The 17,193-nt window shown below is 45.8% G+C and overlaps 3 protein-coding genes across 3 annotated transcripts; all 3 read right to left on the bottom strand.

Annotated features, from left to right (window-relative positions):
* Nucleotides 1-85: 85 nt before the first annotated feature.
* LY89DRAFT_128097 (proline-specific peptidase) lies at nt 86-1,635 on the bottom strand. The gene is made up of 2 exons (XM_018205215.1): nt 695-1,635; nt 86-575 (listed from the first exon to the last, which is right to left on the bottom strand). Exons 1-2 carry the CDS (start codon nt 1,369-1,371, stop codon nt 308-310), a joined length of 945 nt encoding a protein of 314 aa, XP_018069382.1. The 5' UTR covers nt 1,372-1,635; the 3' UTR covers nt 86-307.
* Nucleotides 1,636-3,605: 1,970 nt separating this feature from the next.
* LY89DRAFT_708555 (PLP-dependent transferase) lies at nt 3,606-5,067 on the bottom strand (the record flags this gene model as incomplete). Its single annotated transcript, XM_018217688.1, has 5 exons — nt 3,606-4,230; nt 4,300-4,460; nt 4,524-4,695; nt 4,749-4,910; nt 4,985-5,067. The coding sequence occupies 5 exons, from the start codon at nt 5,065-5,067 to the stop codon at nt 3,669-3,671; spliced, it is 1,140 nt and encodes a 379-aa protein (XP_018069381.1). The 3' UTR covers nt 3,606-3,668.
* Nucleotides 5,068-13,825: 8,758 nt separating this feature from the next.
* LY89DRAFT_128074 (putative inorganic phosphate transporter PHO84) lies at nt 13,826-15,860 on the bottom strand. Its single transcript, XM_018205214.1, has 4 exons — nt 15,575-15,860; nt 15,232-15,522; nt 14,025-15,178; nt 13,826-13,958 (listed from the first exon to the last, which is right to left on the bottom strand). The coding sequence occupies exons 1-4, from the start codon at nt 15,767-15,769 to the stop codon at nt 13,841-13,843; spliced, it is 1,758 nt and encodes a 585-aa protein (XP_018069380.1). The 5' UTR covers nt 15,770-15,860; the 3' UTR covers nt 13,826-13,840.
* Nucleotides 15,861-17,193: the final 1,333 nt, after the last annotated feature.

Raw genomic sequence — 17,193 nt, 5'->3', positions numbered from 1 at the left:
TGCAAGTTGAGGAAATGTAACAGTATGAGATATTTATTCTCCTCAAATCTTAGCAGTTTTTAAGATACAAGCTGTGAACTCTCAATTTTCTTCCCCCGGCTCCTTATGGAAGTCTTGAAATCTTTACAGTTTCTTTCTGGTTGAATGGTCAAGCACATGTACAATTGATTTGAGTATTTACAAGCAAAGCAGAGATCATTTGACAATACCGAGTAATTTTTGAGAATTTGATGTGTTGTTGATTCTCCTCCAGAGATAACAACGATGGAAATAAACCGGAGCGCTATTTCAAGCGAACCAGAGGTTTTCAGTTGTCCTGCGTCAAGAATCCTCCAACAAGTCTAAAAACTTTCTCTCTGATCTCTGGTCGCTCCAGATGACACATATGTCCGGCATCTGGAAAAGTGATCCATCGTACGCGGGGTATGTTTTCAAAAAAAGGTGTGGTGGTTATATCATGGGAAGTGTCAAATTCGCCGTTATAGACAAGCGTTGGCACATTGATTTGGTGTAGGCGCGGGATGCAGGTCCAGTCTCTAAAGGATCCCGTGCAATTCAGTGGTGACGGTCCCGCTCTGAAAGAAGGTTAGTGAAAGAGTGGACTTTTTGCAGGAACATATTGAGAAGCCGTGGAGATTGCACTGCGAAGAGGGAACACGGAATATACTCAACAGTGGCGATGGAATATACTGACATTGAGTTTCGAACAGTCTTGTCTTCACTCATATTCTTAAAGGCTGGTAAAAGCTCCCTGGGTGGGAAGGGCTCCGCACGGCAGAAGTAATTGCAAAAAAACACGTTCATCGCATCCCTAAAGCGGGGACTATCAAAATTCCCATTCTTCTCCTCTTCATCGATCGTGGATTGCGCATCAAGCGGCAATTGTTTGCGAATGGTATCCATACCTTCCACCCAGCTTCGAGTACTGGCTATGCCGCTCGCAAGGACCAGTCGTTTCAATCCTTGGGGCTGGGTGGCTGCGAACGCGGCTGCGATCCTGCCACCCCAGGAATGCCCTAGGATGTGGTATCCTGGTCCATCGCGGAGTTGAAGAGCATCAAGCAGATTGTTCAGCTCCGCGATGAAAAGGCTCTCTTGCCAGAAAGACTCATCACCAGTAGTTTCAGGAAGATGAGTCGATGCGGCACAGCCGATCTGGTCGTAGAACACCACTGGAATACCGAACTGTTCCCACAGACAGCCAAATGGAAGAAGATACTCATGGCCAGTGCCAGGACCACCGTGAAGGATGACCAGTCGAGGCGATTTGCTCGATAAATCGCCAATGATTTTGTAGTAAGTGTGGCATGGAGCATCCAAGTGTTGGATTTGGAGCGGCACAGTCCCTTCCTTCTTCCCAGTGTCAGCCATGATGTCAAGAATCAAGGAATGAAAGGAAACAAGTGGTGTCAGCTTAGAGGACAGGGTAACTGCGTTTGAGAAATCGCTGCAGAGACAGACCAGGTAATGATAGACTCAGACTCATTGGGCAAGTTGGGGGTAGAAATAAGCTCAGGTAGGTAAGCGGCATGGGGCGGGGCATGGATGACTAAAAGCGAGAGCCCCTAGGATTCGCCTCGCGGTCGAACTTCGGGCTCATATGACTACCCTACCTACATACCCAGGTATGATGTGAGAGTTTTTTATGTACCTGGTGTACCTAGGTACAATAGCATAATATCCTCCACCTACATCAAATGATCGAAATGCAACATAAAACAAAAGTCAGCGTACATATATAGTGGGTAATGATTCATTCATTAGCTCCCTATCCAAACTCTACTGCGCACTATAATTTCTAAATCAGCACAAAGACTAAGGGGCGGCATATTAGCAGCGGCCTGAGATAAAATATTACCAAGTTCCCGGCTCACTTTGGCCCATTTCCAAGTAGCTAAGTCATGACACATTGGACAACGACTTATTCCAAATACGTTAGCCATTTTAGAGAGGTGAGTTCCATAATCCCCTAAGCTTTCAGCATTCTCGCACATGCACTGCTCGCAATTCAATTCTTCCGCTGTGGGTATTCTTGTCGCCCCAGAAAGATCAACAAGCCGTGGGATGACCATATCAATCAATCTCATTGTTGGGTCTGGCCACGGTTTCGGTACATATTGCTGGGAAGGATATCGCAAGGGAGCTTTAGCAGGATGGTTAGGACCCATGCTTCTCAGCTCGCCCTTTTTAAAAATGATCCTAGGCGCGTTCCATCCTGATTAAACGTCAGTAATGCTCGTGGTGTTTCCTCTTGGCATATTAGCACTCATTGCTGAATTCTTGATGAAGGAGCCACCACCCGCTTCCCCATTTAGGATGGAGTGCGAATTGGTGTAAACGTGGTGGAGAAAGAAATGCTAACGTACCAGCAGCAACTAATGCCATGCTGTCGGTATTATGTTGACCATCATTTGCTGTAGGTGGGTGGACGACTTTAGTAGGAGCAAGCATTTTCCCAGATATTGCAGTAAAACCGTAACTGTTTATCTAGTATGATTCATACGAATGACCTTCAAGCAATCAAACTCACATTTCGGAACCACGACTATCTGGTAACTTGGCAGGGACTGTGGTCTGTCATGAGCTATTTTCCCCACCAAGGTCAATTTGAGCTCACACTGATTCTCTTTTCGAATCCCGTTAGCCAATTCCCAAAATCCGGCAACATGCATGAGTTCATGCAGAATTTTCACACTTAGAAACTCAGTCAAATGCTGAAGACCTCTATCCTTGACGATAAGTTTCAAATTTCCATCCCCATGAAATGTTTCTAGGGAGATTAGTCCAGGAATGCTGTTCAGGCGCAGATGGTGTATTGCCCCGAGACCCGAATCTCTACAAAGTACAATCACCTCGCCGCACCCGTAACTATACGCAAATCCACCAAGGTAGTTTCCGTAAGCGTTGCGTGCGGGGTTGTTCCTCTGTCGTGGAACTGTTACTTTCCAATTTCTCAGCCTATCCGTAAATGATTCTCGAATTTGGCCATTTGCAACCAGATGCCTATCTGAGCAATGAATTATGAGACCGTGGCCGACAGACTTGTCCGCTGGTAATTTGCTATGTCGTCACAGTTCACTCATGACAAAAATACTAAGATTGGAATGTCGGAAAGGTGAAGTGAATGGTTCTAATCACCTGTCTCTCAAATTATAATATCAACAGCAATTTTATAATGCTAACTGGCAACATCGCGCTTCTTAGACCATCATGATCATGATGATGGCGAGCCATGGTACTCTCTGCCAGCTCAAGTTCGACAGATTATGACGCAAGAGCGAGATATCACGGTAATTGGTTCCGCTACTTAAGCTTGGAACCGTTAAGAGCCCCGAAATTGTATGCCAAATACCTATCACTACCGATTGGGTTTCGGGTACAATCATGCCACGATGCGAGGCCTTTATCCGAGGCTAGACCACCCCTTCGTGTGGGTGTTATTATTGCTCTATTTCGTCGGCTTCGGCGGTATTGAACTTGGTTACGTATTTTGGTAATTCGCTTTGGACCTTTGATTGGAAGCTTATCTTCTTTTGGCCGATGCAATTCCTATCTAATAGCCCTATCAATTGAAATCCATGAACTGCCCATAGAAGAGCCGATTGCCCTCGCGACATCTTAAGATTGCTTTACTCTATTGAATACAGATGTCTTAGGATCAAAGAGTCTTATGGCATGGGAAATTCACGAGCATACGCCTCCTCAAGCGCAGTCCTAATCTGCAATAGAATAGTATCAACCTCCTCCCCGGTTCCTTTTGTAATCCTTAGACTGCCAACACAGCCTGCCTCTTTGCCACGATAACGCACCAGAATTCTTGACTTCGTCACCAGGGCATGTAGAAGAGCTTGGGCAATGACGTTGTCGGGAATGCCTCCTTGGTCCGCAGGTTTGCTCAGAAACTGCACCAAAATGAAATTGGTATTGAAACCACCAAGGAACTTGCCAAAGCCAGGAATCTTGGGGAGCTCCTGCAGTAATCGAGCACGTTGCTCGAACATCCTTACTCGATTTTCTTTCATCAGTGCTATTCCCTCTGGCTGGAGCGCCAGCGTCGCAAGAGCAATGGTAGGGGCGGACATGTTATATGGGCCTTTGAGGTTGTTCAATAGCTGAGAAATCTGGGGTTGAGAAAAGGTAACGCCTAGCCGGATGGCGGCAAAGCCGAATGCTTTACTGAGCGTGCTCGTGACAATGAGATTCGGCCATGCGTTGACTTCAGCAGCCAGACTGGTCGTAGAAGCAAAATCAATGTACGCTTCATCGACGACAACGACGCCATTCCAAGTTGAATGCTACATGACCTGCACTATATCGGGCCTAAGAAGAAGATTTCCAGTTGGATTCTGTGGTGAGCAGAGGAAGACGACTTTGATCAATGGGTCGTTGGATAAAGTTTCGTTGGTGACGCTGGAACGGAGTGAAAAGCCATTCTCGGTGTCGAGATTTACGCAGACGATCTCCACGTCGTTCACTTCCGCGCTGACGTTGTAATCTTACATGTCGTAGTTTGGGGGGCATACTAGAATCTTGTCCTTGCCAGGAGTACAGAAAGCGCGGATTATACCATCGATCGATTCATCGGAACCGACGCCGAGACAGACATTCTCTGGTTTCAATGGCTTGGCGGCTGCATCTGGAGATTGAGATGTGTTGCGGAGGTCACAGAATAGTTGCTTCAAGGGTGTCTGCTGTCTAAAATCGGTGGTTAGTCAGCCTGAGGCCCGAAAGTTGAGTGAATCACTTACGCATCGGGATAGCGGTGCAATTGCAATTCCTTGGGATCAAGAGCTGATTGAATGGTCACGCCAGATCCGCACGTCGAGGTAGATAGCTCCGAAGCAATGCTGGGGCCAAAGGCATTCTCGTTAGCATCGAGGAGAGTAACGTCGGCGTTGCTAGAGTAGTCACTATGAGCACGCATGGTCAGCACTGCTGCTCTGCTAGATTTGGATTTGAATGTGAATGGGAATAGCATACGTACTCCCTCATGGTTGTGTAAGGCTTCAAAGCCAGAATGTTCGGCCGCGCACACTTGGCGATATCAAAGGGATGGAGGTTTGACATCGTTGCGAGATTTCGCAGATTGTCGAGATCGCGAGAGGGTGGGTACCACACTTGGTGATATCAATGGGATGAGGTTTTTTGACATTGTTCCGAGATTTCGCAGATTGTCCTCCCGGCAAAAGGGCGGCTCGGAGAATGTGCTCACTAGCGAGCGAGCGAGCTACGCAAGAACGTGGGATAAATGAGTTTGTCGGTGAGATATCTTCTTCTTACATTTCAGATACAATATTTTGATCATTATCATGAAGGGATCTCATGTTCATATCCTTTGTGTCTTAGTAATTGTTTGTTTCATTCTAGTTTGGTTTGCCAAGGAGTTGTTGTGCTACGTGATGTGCGTACTGTAAATTGGCCTCTGCTTCTGTCCGGCTGCTGAAAGGCGGTGTGTAGACGTTTGGAGATTGTAGAGTTGAAGCATGGTGAGATTAGCCAGATTATAGATTCAAATTTGTAGACTGTATCATAACCACGCAAGCGTCGTGAGTCACTCGGACACTTTTGGTGACTTATGGGTCGGGCTTTCCCTTTGCCCTCTGATCTATGACCGTCAATTCATAGATCGACTAGCTGGTAAGCTTAATCTTAACTTACATTTGATACTTGACAGCAGTCCGATACTTGGCAATACATCGTGTCTGTTAGCTCATAATCAAAATATCATACATCTTAGAGAGAAACTCAGTATTTATTATTATGTGAGTCTGAGTCAGAGGAAATGGCACAGTCTACCTCATCAATCCACAAACCGTTTCTCATGCACAGGGAATCTGCATCCGTTGATAAATTGTCCTTGGGGCGATGCGGGATATGAGTATATATAGACTCTACAAACGAAGGCCGGGCCTTTAAGACGCGCTTCTGGACATTTTGGGTGATTCACTCTCTGCTCGTTGTCTTTGCCTCGAGTTCACTGTTTCTAGATCTCTCTCCCACATTGCGGGAAATCCTCTTGAGAGAGACTTTCTAAGATATAAACACTCCTCATCTGCAGAACAGAACTGTGCAGGATACGAGGACAGATTGCAGCGATTGTGCAGTCGAGTTCGAGAACTTGGACAGCATCGTATTAAAGATTGAGGCTTGGGGCGCGTCCGTAATTGGACCGGAGGGTCAAGTTATCTAAGTTCCAAAGTAGATAAGAGCACCGATGCCGCTGCCAACCAGTAGACGCTGGGAAATTGACAGTGGATTTTAACATTCGCAATAGCTACCCCGCTCGGCAAGTTTCCCTTCAACACCCTCGTCACTGTCTACTACGGTCAATTCCTCAATACTTAAAACCCACGAAGAGGGCACATATTCGATCTTAACAAAGGCACCCTAAAACCAAGAGAAATAGCACGGTGAAGTATATGTACTACTCAAGCTCTCCAGAGAAATGTGAAATTCGCATCCTTTTGAAGTGAAAGGAAGTAAATGCATCAAATTTTCAAAAAGGCTCTATACATGTGAATTTCTTTTCTCCCTGGATTCACATTAGCGTGGATTTCAAGTGCAAGACTTCCAGAGTATAAATACCTCCAGGCTTTCTGAACAGAGGGTCTTTTTGATCTGGATAGATGGAGGAGTGCATTACTTCAAATGGTGCTTGCGTTCTTGAAAAGAAAGAAGTGTTAGTAGTGAGAGAGGCTGTGGGGCCCGGACCATGGGCTTGAACATTACAAACCAATTCACTCGATTTCACTCTGATTTGGGCCGAGGAGATGAATTTCACTTTACTTTTTCATCTTACTTACTCGAAGCTCGATGCTTTTTACGAGTGAATCTATTTGATCTGATTCTCACATCTTGCAGATGTGAGCTATAAATATCCCTTCCCACCCAACACAAACACACCGTCTTTTACAAGAGCAAATTTGAGTGTGTTCAAGGGGTGGGACTGTGGTATCTCGACTGGGTAGAGTTTCGTGGGTATCGGGCATAGAGTTGGGGCAGTGCAAAACTGGCTCTGAACTTGTTTAAAGAACCTTCATCACTTGCCACCTAATTGCACATTTTATAGAAACGACAGTAGTTTTCAAGTCAACAACAATAACACAAACATTCAACGAACAAGATTACCACTCATTCTTAGGTCCCAATTACAAAGCAAATATCAATCTCAGAAATATATGGAGAGGAAAAATCACGAGCTTCACCTCCAGGGTGGCCCTTATATTACTTTTAACGGGTTTTCCTCAAGCAAACTCTGCGGAGATTCATGGAGAGGTGGGGGTCGGCGTATTTATACTAGAAAAGCTATGCATTCGGGTTCTTCATGGAGCTGAAGACAGCCAGGAGTCACAGTCCTAGATTCTTTCCTCTCGAAAGCCTTACTACAACATACCGAGGGGGTGAATACCCTATTTCCCTCAATCCCTCCGCTTATAACACTAATCTCCTCATCCTAAAAGTATAAACCAAGCTGCCATCCACTTCATTCAAGTCGCATACGACACTACCACCAAAATTCTAGAAGCTAAAAGAATTGCGCCGAGCACTGTCATCAAGCGCTTGTATGTAAACGACGAGCCCAAAAGCACTGGCTATTACTCAGAACTTCGAGCTAGTAATGAGAGTATACCTGTATGATTGAAGTCTTCTTTTAAACACCTAATGAATAAATAGCAACCACAATCTCTCCGACAACAAGAGTTCCTGACTGTCTCTACCATTATTAATCACTTCACCTTTTGCTGTTGTACATCAGAACGCTTAAACTACGGTAATTAACGGGAGTAAGAGAGTTTGTGTTCGAAAACGGGTTCTTCTACACTTGCTTGCTCTCGCGGCATAGGACAATGTTTTTAGAGTTGTAGGTGTGTTGGAGATGCGGTGGTGTATTTATAGTTGGAGAGGAGGAGTCTTTGAGGCTACAAAGCAGGAACAAGATTCGCAGGGAGTCACGGTCCCCAATCTTCGAAGCCTGACCACCTTACTTGAAAGGGTGAATCTCCCCTACTCCTTGACACCAAGTACTCCGCCAATCTCCCCGTCCTACTCGAATGTAAAAACAGCACCTCCACTCCTGCAACCAAACTATATCTTACAACAATACCGAAAGTCGACAGAATTAAGAAGAACATCATGGTTGCCATAACCTACATTCAGTGACCCGGCCATCGCTATTAAGAAGAATTCCATGTCAATGTTAAAAGTACAATAAAGTTTCAAAGCTTCTGAGATATCACAATGCCGTTTGTTTTAATCGAAAATCACCGCTCCATCGACAACAAAAATCTCCACTATTCTTCCGTTTCTCACCCTATGGCAGTCTCTCATGGATCACGATCTCATACCCCGACGGCAGAGGACAGAAAACTCCTCAAATCCAGGAACGAGTTGGTCTTCCCTCTTGCGCTTCAAGTGTTCGATGATGAATTCTTTCGAAGGAATTGTGGAGAGGTAGGGTTGAGGTGTATTTATAGATAAATATGAGGATCGTCAGAGAGCATATTTTTCCAAAGAATGGCTGTCCTTAAATTTCGCAATCATTCACTCAAACCGCGCCTACTTGAGGAAGTGAATCTTCCACCTCATCCACGCCTGTCCCACCCTCTCCAGCGTCCTTGACCCGAATATAAATATATCACCTCTTCCCTCTCCATTCAACTCCTATACCGCACAAGAGCTCGAGCTTTAACACAGGGAAGAGCTACCACCAAAGCCTCACTTATAAACAGCCACCTTCACTTTCACTACCGAGAAGTTATTGAACTAAAAATAATATAATAAAACTTCTGCGATAAAGTTGTAGTTGGCAACATATTCAATCGGCAACCACAACTTTTTCGACAACAGAATACCCACCCCTTTCATTTTACTATTTTTATGCACGAAAACTTCAAGCTACAACAAAGATCACAAATAAGATATCTACGAAAGCCTTTCCCTCTCAGAAGGCTTCGGAGCTGTAGCACAGATCTGGAGATTCGGTGGAGGAGAGGTGGGGGATATTTATATTTGAGTTTTCCACGAGGCTGAGATAAGGGGGGAGATTTTTTAATGACTTCACCACACACTTTTTCGAAGCGGTGAATCTGCTACATTATTTTCTTCCCTATCCCTCATATTACCGTCTCCATTATCCCGGTAATATAAAAAGGAACACACACTTCCATCACGATTGATAAAATCCAAGAATCATAGAGAAACTGGACCAGGCATGCTCAGTACTCTCGCAGGCTATTTGCTTCATGAGATTGGACAATTGATACACTAAACTGCTACAAGAACTTTCAACCTATTAAACAAATCTCTCACCACTATTATCTTCACCTTCGTTTCTTACCAAAAGAGAATCGACAGCCATTATTTCGTTGACAACAAAACTTTCCACCTCTGCAATTTTTCTTGACCATTAAAATTTTAGATCCCCACCCCTACAGCGACAATGATGCATTAGCTTGGAGAGTCAGGATTTCTCCTTCTTGGGGCAGCAGTGTTCTTCAGCTTACGCTTTTGGAGTTCGTGGGGGTGGGGTGGGGTAAAGGTATTTATAGCTGAGGTAAAGATTATTCAAACCACACCCAAGGCTGAGGATAGGATAGAATAGAAGTTTGATCAAATTCACCACTCCCACCCCACCTACTTAAAAAAGTGAATCTGCCCCTCTTCCCTCGAATCCTCAACCCCATCCTTTCCACTGTCCCAGGAATATAAATATATCCTCCCTCCCTACTCAACAGCACACAATACTAAGCAGTCCGCGACAAAAGCAGAACAGAGCTGGAGCCGAAGTTTAGCACGTAAACAATTGCTACAGACAACTCCTAAGCAACATAACAAACGCTCCACCGCAAAACTTTCCCTCGCCAATCTATTGACAACCAAAATTTAGTTAACAACAAAATCCCCTTTCACTTCGTCACGCATTATCCCGACCACTTTTGGTATGAAACCCAACCTTTGAATCATGGCACGGGAAAACACTCCCTCGGCTTCGGAACCGAGCATCTCTTCCTCTTGGACCAGAAGCACTGCCACCAAGTTTACATATTTAAAGAATCATAGAAATAAGGTCAAGTCAAGCTTATTTATACCCAAATATTCTAGAAATCAGAGAACTTTAGATAATCATCGTCGTACTCGAAAACAGAAAATAAGCTCACTGGCATTCATTCGCTAAAACAAAACTTTCTAGAAGAAGTGAATCACCACACCACCTTTCTCTTCAGCTCCACACCACGAACCTCCCCACTACCCCAGAGATATAAAAACAGTCTTCCCCTCATCTTCATCCAACCCATATCCAAAACAAAAGCTTCGCAATCACCAAGACCGTGCGAATCAAAAATTAGCAAAGACTTAAAGAAGTATTTATAGTTAAAAATAAGAATCGTTCAAGGTCGTGTTCAGCGTGCTAAGAATAAAAAAGAAGCGTGACTTTCAAGCTTTCCCTAAATTCACTTTATTCACCACACCGACCCAAAGAAGTGAATCCACCCCCGCTCCTCTACCAGACTCCCCACCCGCTCTTGAACACAAATCTCTCTCCCATCCTAGAGGTATAAATACAACCCCCCTCCCCCTTCTCCACATCCACCATCTGCAATCCTAGAGAAGCCAAACTATACAGAGCTCGGAGTACGGTAATCTTTTGGGATAGAGTGTTATTTCAAAAAAGTCGAGCTTTGAAAGCTAAGTTTATGTCGTTTTCTCATTGCTTCCACTACAATAAGATCCTCTCTCCTAAACAACAATAATCAAGTTAACAACAACAACCCAAAAAGCAACGAATCTCCCCTAGATCTCTTTATTTTAAAAACGACACTTATCCCTCGCTTTAAAAATCCAGACAAAATTCCTTTTAAAGACAGCACAGGCTCTCCACAACTATTTCGTCTCTTGCCATTAGATCGATGGACTTACTAAAAAGAAAAATGGAAAACTAAAGAAACGAGTATATTTATACCCGACCCCTTCCCCTCAACCCTACGGCACCAATTCGATTCAATTCCCAAAAGCAACTGCTCTGCTTTACTCTTCCCCGCGCATATTCACCATACTTGTTTATTCACTCATCCTAGTGAATCTACCTCCACCTCTACCTCTACCCCAAACTCCCAAACCACCCCAACCTCGATACCTCCACAATCTCTACGATCCTAGGGGTATATAAACATTACCCCACCTACCATTACGACCACACCACAAAATCGAAATATTCCTCCAAAGTGTGTTAGAGTTTTTCTTTTGAAAAAAAAAATTAGTGCGTTGTGTAGAGTAAGCCGACAAATGGATGAGGTGGGATATGTATGCGTTGGTGCTTTCATGGGGGCGGTTGTTAATTACACTTAAGTTTATTAACAGCAATCATTTAGTTAACAACAACTATAAAAGAAATAACGAAATCAAGTATTCGTTCCCGGAAAGAAAACTTGATCATAGAAATCTTTATAATGTATACCAAAAACCAAAGAAAGAAAACACGGGCACTTCCACTACACTCCACGTAAAGCTTGCTGCCATTTCCTTACGAAACTGTAAAGAAAGAAGAAGAGGTGAGGGAGAGAAGAGGGTTTTATACCCCAAACCAAACCTCCCACAAAAACCGCCCGAATAAGGCTGAGATCAAAGAATAGATTCACTCTTACTCCCCGACAACAACTCACCACACCAACACATCAACCACATTTATTCATAGTCATGAATCTATTATACGCCCTCTTCCTCTTCCTCAACCCCCTTAACCCCTTTAATTCCTCCGCCAAACTCCCCCGACCTTAATCTCTAAATACAACCCCTCCCTCTCCCTCCTTCCTCCATCTCCACATCTATAGTACCAAGCACAAAAAGTTTAAAGCCTCGAGTACGGTAGCTTCGTAAGCGGGATTTTCACCGTCGCAAAATATCTTTAATTTACATCATTTCTTCCGTTCACCTCATTAAGAATTTCGTTTGTTCAATAACAAGTATTGAGCTGGTAGCGGTGATACAAATAATCAATGCTTAATCTTTTTCTGTGGTTCGAGGATAGAAATTTAGTTCGCGTTCTGGGAAGTCGAACGGGCTTTTTTTTTTTAAGTACGACGAAGAGTGTTCGCTTTTTTTTCATCTTTTGTGCGACGATGTTGTGAAGAAACAAGAAGAGAAAGGGAGGGGTTGAGGTATTTATAAGTAGGTATAAACATTGTTCGAACCCTGCTTTGCGAGGCTGTGAAGGGAGAGCGTATTTCACTCCTGATTCCTGACTCAAATTCACCACACATATACTCACCACATCTCCTCACACTAGTGAATCCACCTCTTCTCCCTCTCCCTTCCTCCCCCTCAACTCCAACACCCTCCCCCCATTAATCTATAAAAACAACCTCCCTCCCACCCTCAACCACAAATCAAAACAAGCCGAAGAACTAGTAATAAAATAGTCTTTTGAAGCAAAGAGATCGAGACAATCGTACAAAGACTTTCCGTTCTTGCACGCCTTTCGGGGGTTTGTGTTATTTTTTTTCCAGGAGTACTGGGATAGTGGTGATGGTTCTTTAGTTAACAGCAATTAATTAAATCGACAACGCTTTCCGCTAATAATAGCCAGCCAACCCGAGCTTTTTCTTTTCCATCTCGAAAAAAAAACAAAACAAAAAGGCAGCCTCCGTTTTTTTCAAAGAACGATATGACCCCGGTACCAAGCACGAGAAACCCGGCTCCACGGTCCCACCCGTCGTCGCAGTTTCAACGCCTTCCAATGCACCCCCATTTAGGTTGTGGGAGAGTTTAAAGAGGGAGGGTATAGAGTGGTTTATATACCCTAGAAGTCTAAAAAAGGGGGGCTGAGGGATGAGGGATAAAAAGTGTATAAGTTTTGAATTTTTAGCAGAAGCAGTGAATTAATAAGACCGAGCACACAACAAGGAAAAAAAAGAAGCTACTAAAAGGAAAGAAATGAAAACGATCGTATTCACTATATATCTACACATAACTCTACACCCACAACTCCTCCACTCCCTTACTATCCCCAGTCTATAAAAACAACAACCTCCCTCTCCACCTTCTACACCCACAGCCAAAAAAGACAAATTCGAGAACCACACAGTATTTCTCGTTTTGTGAGTACGAAAGTCTTTTTTAGCACGGAGTATCATCGCTGGGGAAAGCCGTAGAAGCTGGGTAGAGTGCGAGTGTTACTGTGGAAAATTTTTGCATCGTTTTTTTTTTTCATAGTTTTTAACAAATTTAGGTTCCATTGACAATAGTTTTTGAGTTGGCAGCAACAACTGTGCAATAAACAGCAAAAGCGATGTTTTGTTTTGTTTTTTTTTTGGGGGAAAAAAAAAAGAAAAAAAAGGAACAGTAGTCTTTAATCGAAAGAGAAACTACATAACTCGGTACCAGGCACGGGAGACCCGGCTCGATGGTACACCATGTTGCGCAATGTCGCAGTTACGCCTTTCAATGCACCCCATTCCTAGTTGTGGAGAGTTTGGAGAGGTGGGGTGTAGGGGGTTTATATAGCTGGAAGATAGAGAGTGAAAAAGGGGATTGAGGGGTTGATGGGGGTGAATGAGTCAAATTCATTCACAAGTAGCCTGGAGGTTGGAAGAAGAAGGCTGAGGAATAGAGGTGAATGAGTCAAATTCATTCAAAGGCAGGCAAGGAAAGACGCCATGTTATAAATTCACCAGGAAGCAAATGTAAAGATATTAAAACGATTGTATTCACCACGTATATTTACAGCCCCACCCCAAAACCCCAACCAATCCAAGAATCTATGCAAAGAAAAAAGGTATCAACCGAATCCGCAATCATTACTCCTCGCCTCTTAAATTTTACATCCCCCAGTCTGGCTCTCTAATCAAACAGCCTTCTCAACCGCAGTACCAGGCGCGATCTCCGTGCTATTATCCTCCGATCCCTGACGGTATGACGTCTTATTCCCTCCTCCTCCGTTCACAGGGTCGTAGTTTGCAGTTCTAAATATCACCCACCATCAGCACTTCATCCCAAAACATCACTTATAAGGAAAAAGGAATGCTTACCCAGGAACCTCCCCCGCCAACTCCTCCAACGTCCTCCTCTTCGTCTCAGGAATCAAAAAACTAGTAAACAGCCCACAAAGCATAAACAGCGCAAAAATCTCCATAATATGATTTAACCACGGCGTCGCGGCTCTCCCTGTTGCGCCCGGCTTCGCGCCCCTGGTCCTCAGCGGGCCAAACACGCACTGCGCGATAATCGCGCCGACCTTACCTGAGGCTGCCGAGAAACCGTGGGATGTGGAGCGGTAGCGGGTTGGGAAGCATTCGCCCGGTACGATGAACGTGGTGCTGTTGGGGCCGAAGTTGAAGAAGAATTGGGCGAGGACGTAGAGCGCTAGCAGGGCGTGGCCGGAGAGGTGGTTATAGGCGAATCCGATGACGATGAATAGGATCGTTAGCATCGAGAAACCCATGATTTGAATCGGTTTCCGGCCCAGGGTGTCGATGGTCGCGACGCTGACCCAGTAACCTGGAATCGCGCCCGCGCACACGAGGATCAGGTTCCCCACGGCGGTGCGGCGGAAGATCTCGTACATGTTGGAGCCGCCGGAGTAGCCGATGGCGGCCAGGATGATGGAGTTGTTGAGGCCGAGGCCGTAGTAGGCGACGTCGAGGAAGAACCAGGAGCCCGCGGTGCCGAGGAGGATGCGGCCGTTCTTCCACTGGCCGTAGTGGTGGACGAAGTCGCGGAAGGAGGCCTTGGGGATCTCGAGGGCGGGCGAGGCTTGCACCATGGTTGTGACGCGGCGGATCTCGTCGGGGGAGCCCTCGTGCTGGCCTTTGATGTAGGCGTTTGCGTCCTCGGCGGCCTTTTCTACGTCTCGAGCCACGTCGAAGGTGTAGCGGGGAGTTTCGGGGATGGTGAGGCGGTAGTAGAGGGCGATGCAGCCGGGGACGGCGCCGAAGCCTACGATGACTCGCCACATCTTGTCGACGGCTAGTTGGCAGACGCCCGTACAGGTTGAGGCTTTGGTGCCGGTTACGAGGGATTCTTTGAAGCCGGCTGTGACGATCAGGGCGATGATGGCGGCGGTGAATTGACCGATTCCTTGCATGGCGAAGACGGCGTTCATCATGGCTCCTCTCCACTTGGTTGTGGCGAACTCGGAAGTGATGATGGAAGACAATGGGTAGTCACCTCCGATACCGATGCCCTATTGCTATTATTAGTCGTAGTTTATCAGGTTATGTATGTATTATCACTTACCATGAGGACACGCCAGAAAATAATCAATCCGGTGATGGAGATAGCTCGGGAAGAAGAAGACAAAGCTTGAGCGAGAGTAGCGAAGATGATGATAATCAACTCGAGGCCATACATCTTCTTTCGTCCTACCACATCGGCAAGGTATCCGAAACCAAGTTGACCAAGAACAGTACCACCCGAAGTCGCAACCTTGATAGCAGTGTCCGAATTGGGTGGGATTGTACCCTTGGACTTTTTATCGTTGAAGAACACAACACCCAACATGGCAGTTACCAAGTTGATGGCGAAGATCTGGATACTTGTTAGAAGGAAGTACTCATGCAAGGGGGAGAGGGAAGCGAACATCGTATGAATCAGTAAAGAAACCGATACCAGCGACAACACAGGCACGGACGTGATACCATCCAAACGGAGCCTTATCGATCTCTGCCAGAGCGAGTCGTCGACGCTCATTAGGATCGGTGATATGAGCAAAGTCATTGTGGAAGTTATGGAAAGCGGCATTTCCACCCGCAGTCTTGGTAACGGGAGCAGCCATTGTGAAATGAAGGAGTGAGGAGTGATACTCGACGAAGCTGTCGAACTCTGTCTGATATTGGTGAGTGAGTATGAGGACTGGCCCGAAGTCTACAAGAAATCCCCTGGGACGGACGGGGTGGTGAAGACGACCTTATATTCCTGTTGTGTGGTGAGCAGGAGGAGAACGAGCGTGGCTGCAATTCAGTTCAGTTCAGAAGCTGATTTTAGGCCAAGATGCGATACGGTACAGTGTCCGGCCTGGGCGTTTGGTCTAGTAGGGGAAGACCAGACCCTGACTAGCTTGCATGATTTGATCGGAGCTTCCATCCTGGAGGGCGACCGAGACACGGTAAGGATCCCCATCCCACTCAACCAGGTGTGATAATTCGACATCTGGTCAGAGTCAGAACTTGGGTCTGCCGAGGCCGCCAAGAATTAAGGTTGCAGAAGGTGGGCAGAACCAGACGAATGAGAGTACGTAGTTTTCAACTCCAAGTGGCGCATCATCTTGTCGTCGTTCGGTTGGTCATGATCATGATCCTCTCAAAATATCCAATCTCTAGACCAATTAGTTACTCCCTCACACGACATCCAGACCACCATATTCTTATCCTCCATCCCCGATACGGTGGCATCTTTCATACTATGTCACGCCTCTAGAGCAGTTCTTCTCGAGCCATCCATCAAGTGGAAAAGTCTAATCATTCCCAATCGTGCGGATTCGGGCCTGCAAACACTAAATAAATAGGCTTCCGTCTAGTTGAGCATCTGGTCCCTTCTTCCTCCGCTATGGAATCTCCAGCGGGGACCAATGGGTGATGTGCATAAGAGCACGGTGCCCTCCTCCACGCTCTGAAAGAATTGTCACCATCCAAAAATCGGTTCATCGATGTTCGTGATCTTTTCTTCGGTGGCGTCGGTTGTCAGCAAGGCTCAGATATCTCAGGGTGTAACACGGTGGTGCCTAGGTGACGATGCGAGCGTCCCCGAATTCTGCCCGGGTTCGATATTGGACAGCAAATCACGACATCCCTCACCCTGGCGGCAGCATCCACTTGAAGCAAGCAAGCAAGCAATCTGGGTAAAGACCCGAAATGGAAGGCTTCTAGAAAGGCGTTCTGGATATTCAGCCCCAAGGAGAACGATCCTCCCACCAGCTTCCACATCGGACTCCGCGAAGATCCTCCAGCATCGAGGGCCACTCGTCCAGACCATTGGAGAACGTGTTCAGGGACCTACCTCGTTGAGGCAACGAGGCTGATTAGAGTGATATTCTATTCAGCTTCGGTTTCTCCCTTGACGTCTTCCATCGCGCCTTACCATCTCAACGATCGGAGAAGCTTGGACAAAGCTTTGCGATAGATAGCTTGACACATCACCAAGAAGGCTTGATACCACATTACTCACCCTTCGAAGCTGAAGATACTGTACACAAACGCATCC

This window comes from Mollisia scopiformis (assembly GCF_001500285.1).
Source record: "Mollisia scopiformis unplaced genomic scaffold LY89scaffold_16, whole genome shotgun sequence".
NCBI lineage: Eukaryota > Fungi > Ascomycota > Leotiomycetes > Helotiales > Mollisiaceae > Mollisia > Mollisia scopiformis.
Note: the sequence above shows the minus strand (reverse complement) of the source record. Positions and strands in the feature narration are given on the sequence as shown.

Excerpts from the sequence above, each read along its gene's own strand:
- LY89DRAFT_128097 (XM_018205215.1), bottom strand. The coding sequence starts at position 1,371 with ATGGCTGACACTGGGAAGAAGGAAGGGACTGTGCCGCTCCAAATCCAA. Across the intron at positions 576-694 it reads AAGACTGTTCGAAACTCAAT|AGCGGGACCGTCACCACTGA; the intron begins GTCAGTATATTC and ends ACCTTCTTTCAG.
- LY89DRAFT_128074 (XM_018205214.1), bottom strand. The coding sequence starts at position 15,769 with ATGGCTGCTCCCGTTACCAAGACTGCGGGTGGAAATGCCGCTTTCCAT. Across the intron at positions 15,523-15,574 it reads TCTTTACTGATTCATACGAT|ATCTTCGCCATCAACTTGGT; the intron begins GTTCGCTTCCCT and ends ACAAGTATCCAG. Across the intron at positions 15,179-15,231 it reads TTTTCTGGCGTGTCCTCATG|GGCATCGGTATCGGAGGTGA; the intron begins GTAAGTGATAAT and ends TAATAGCAATAG.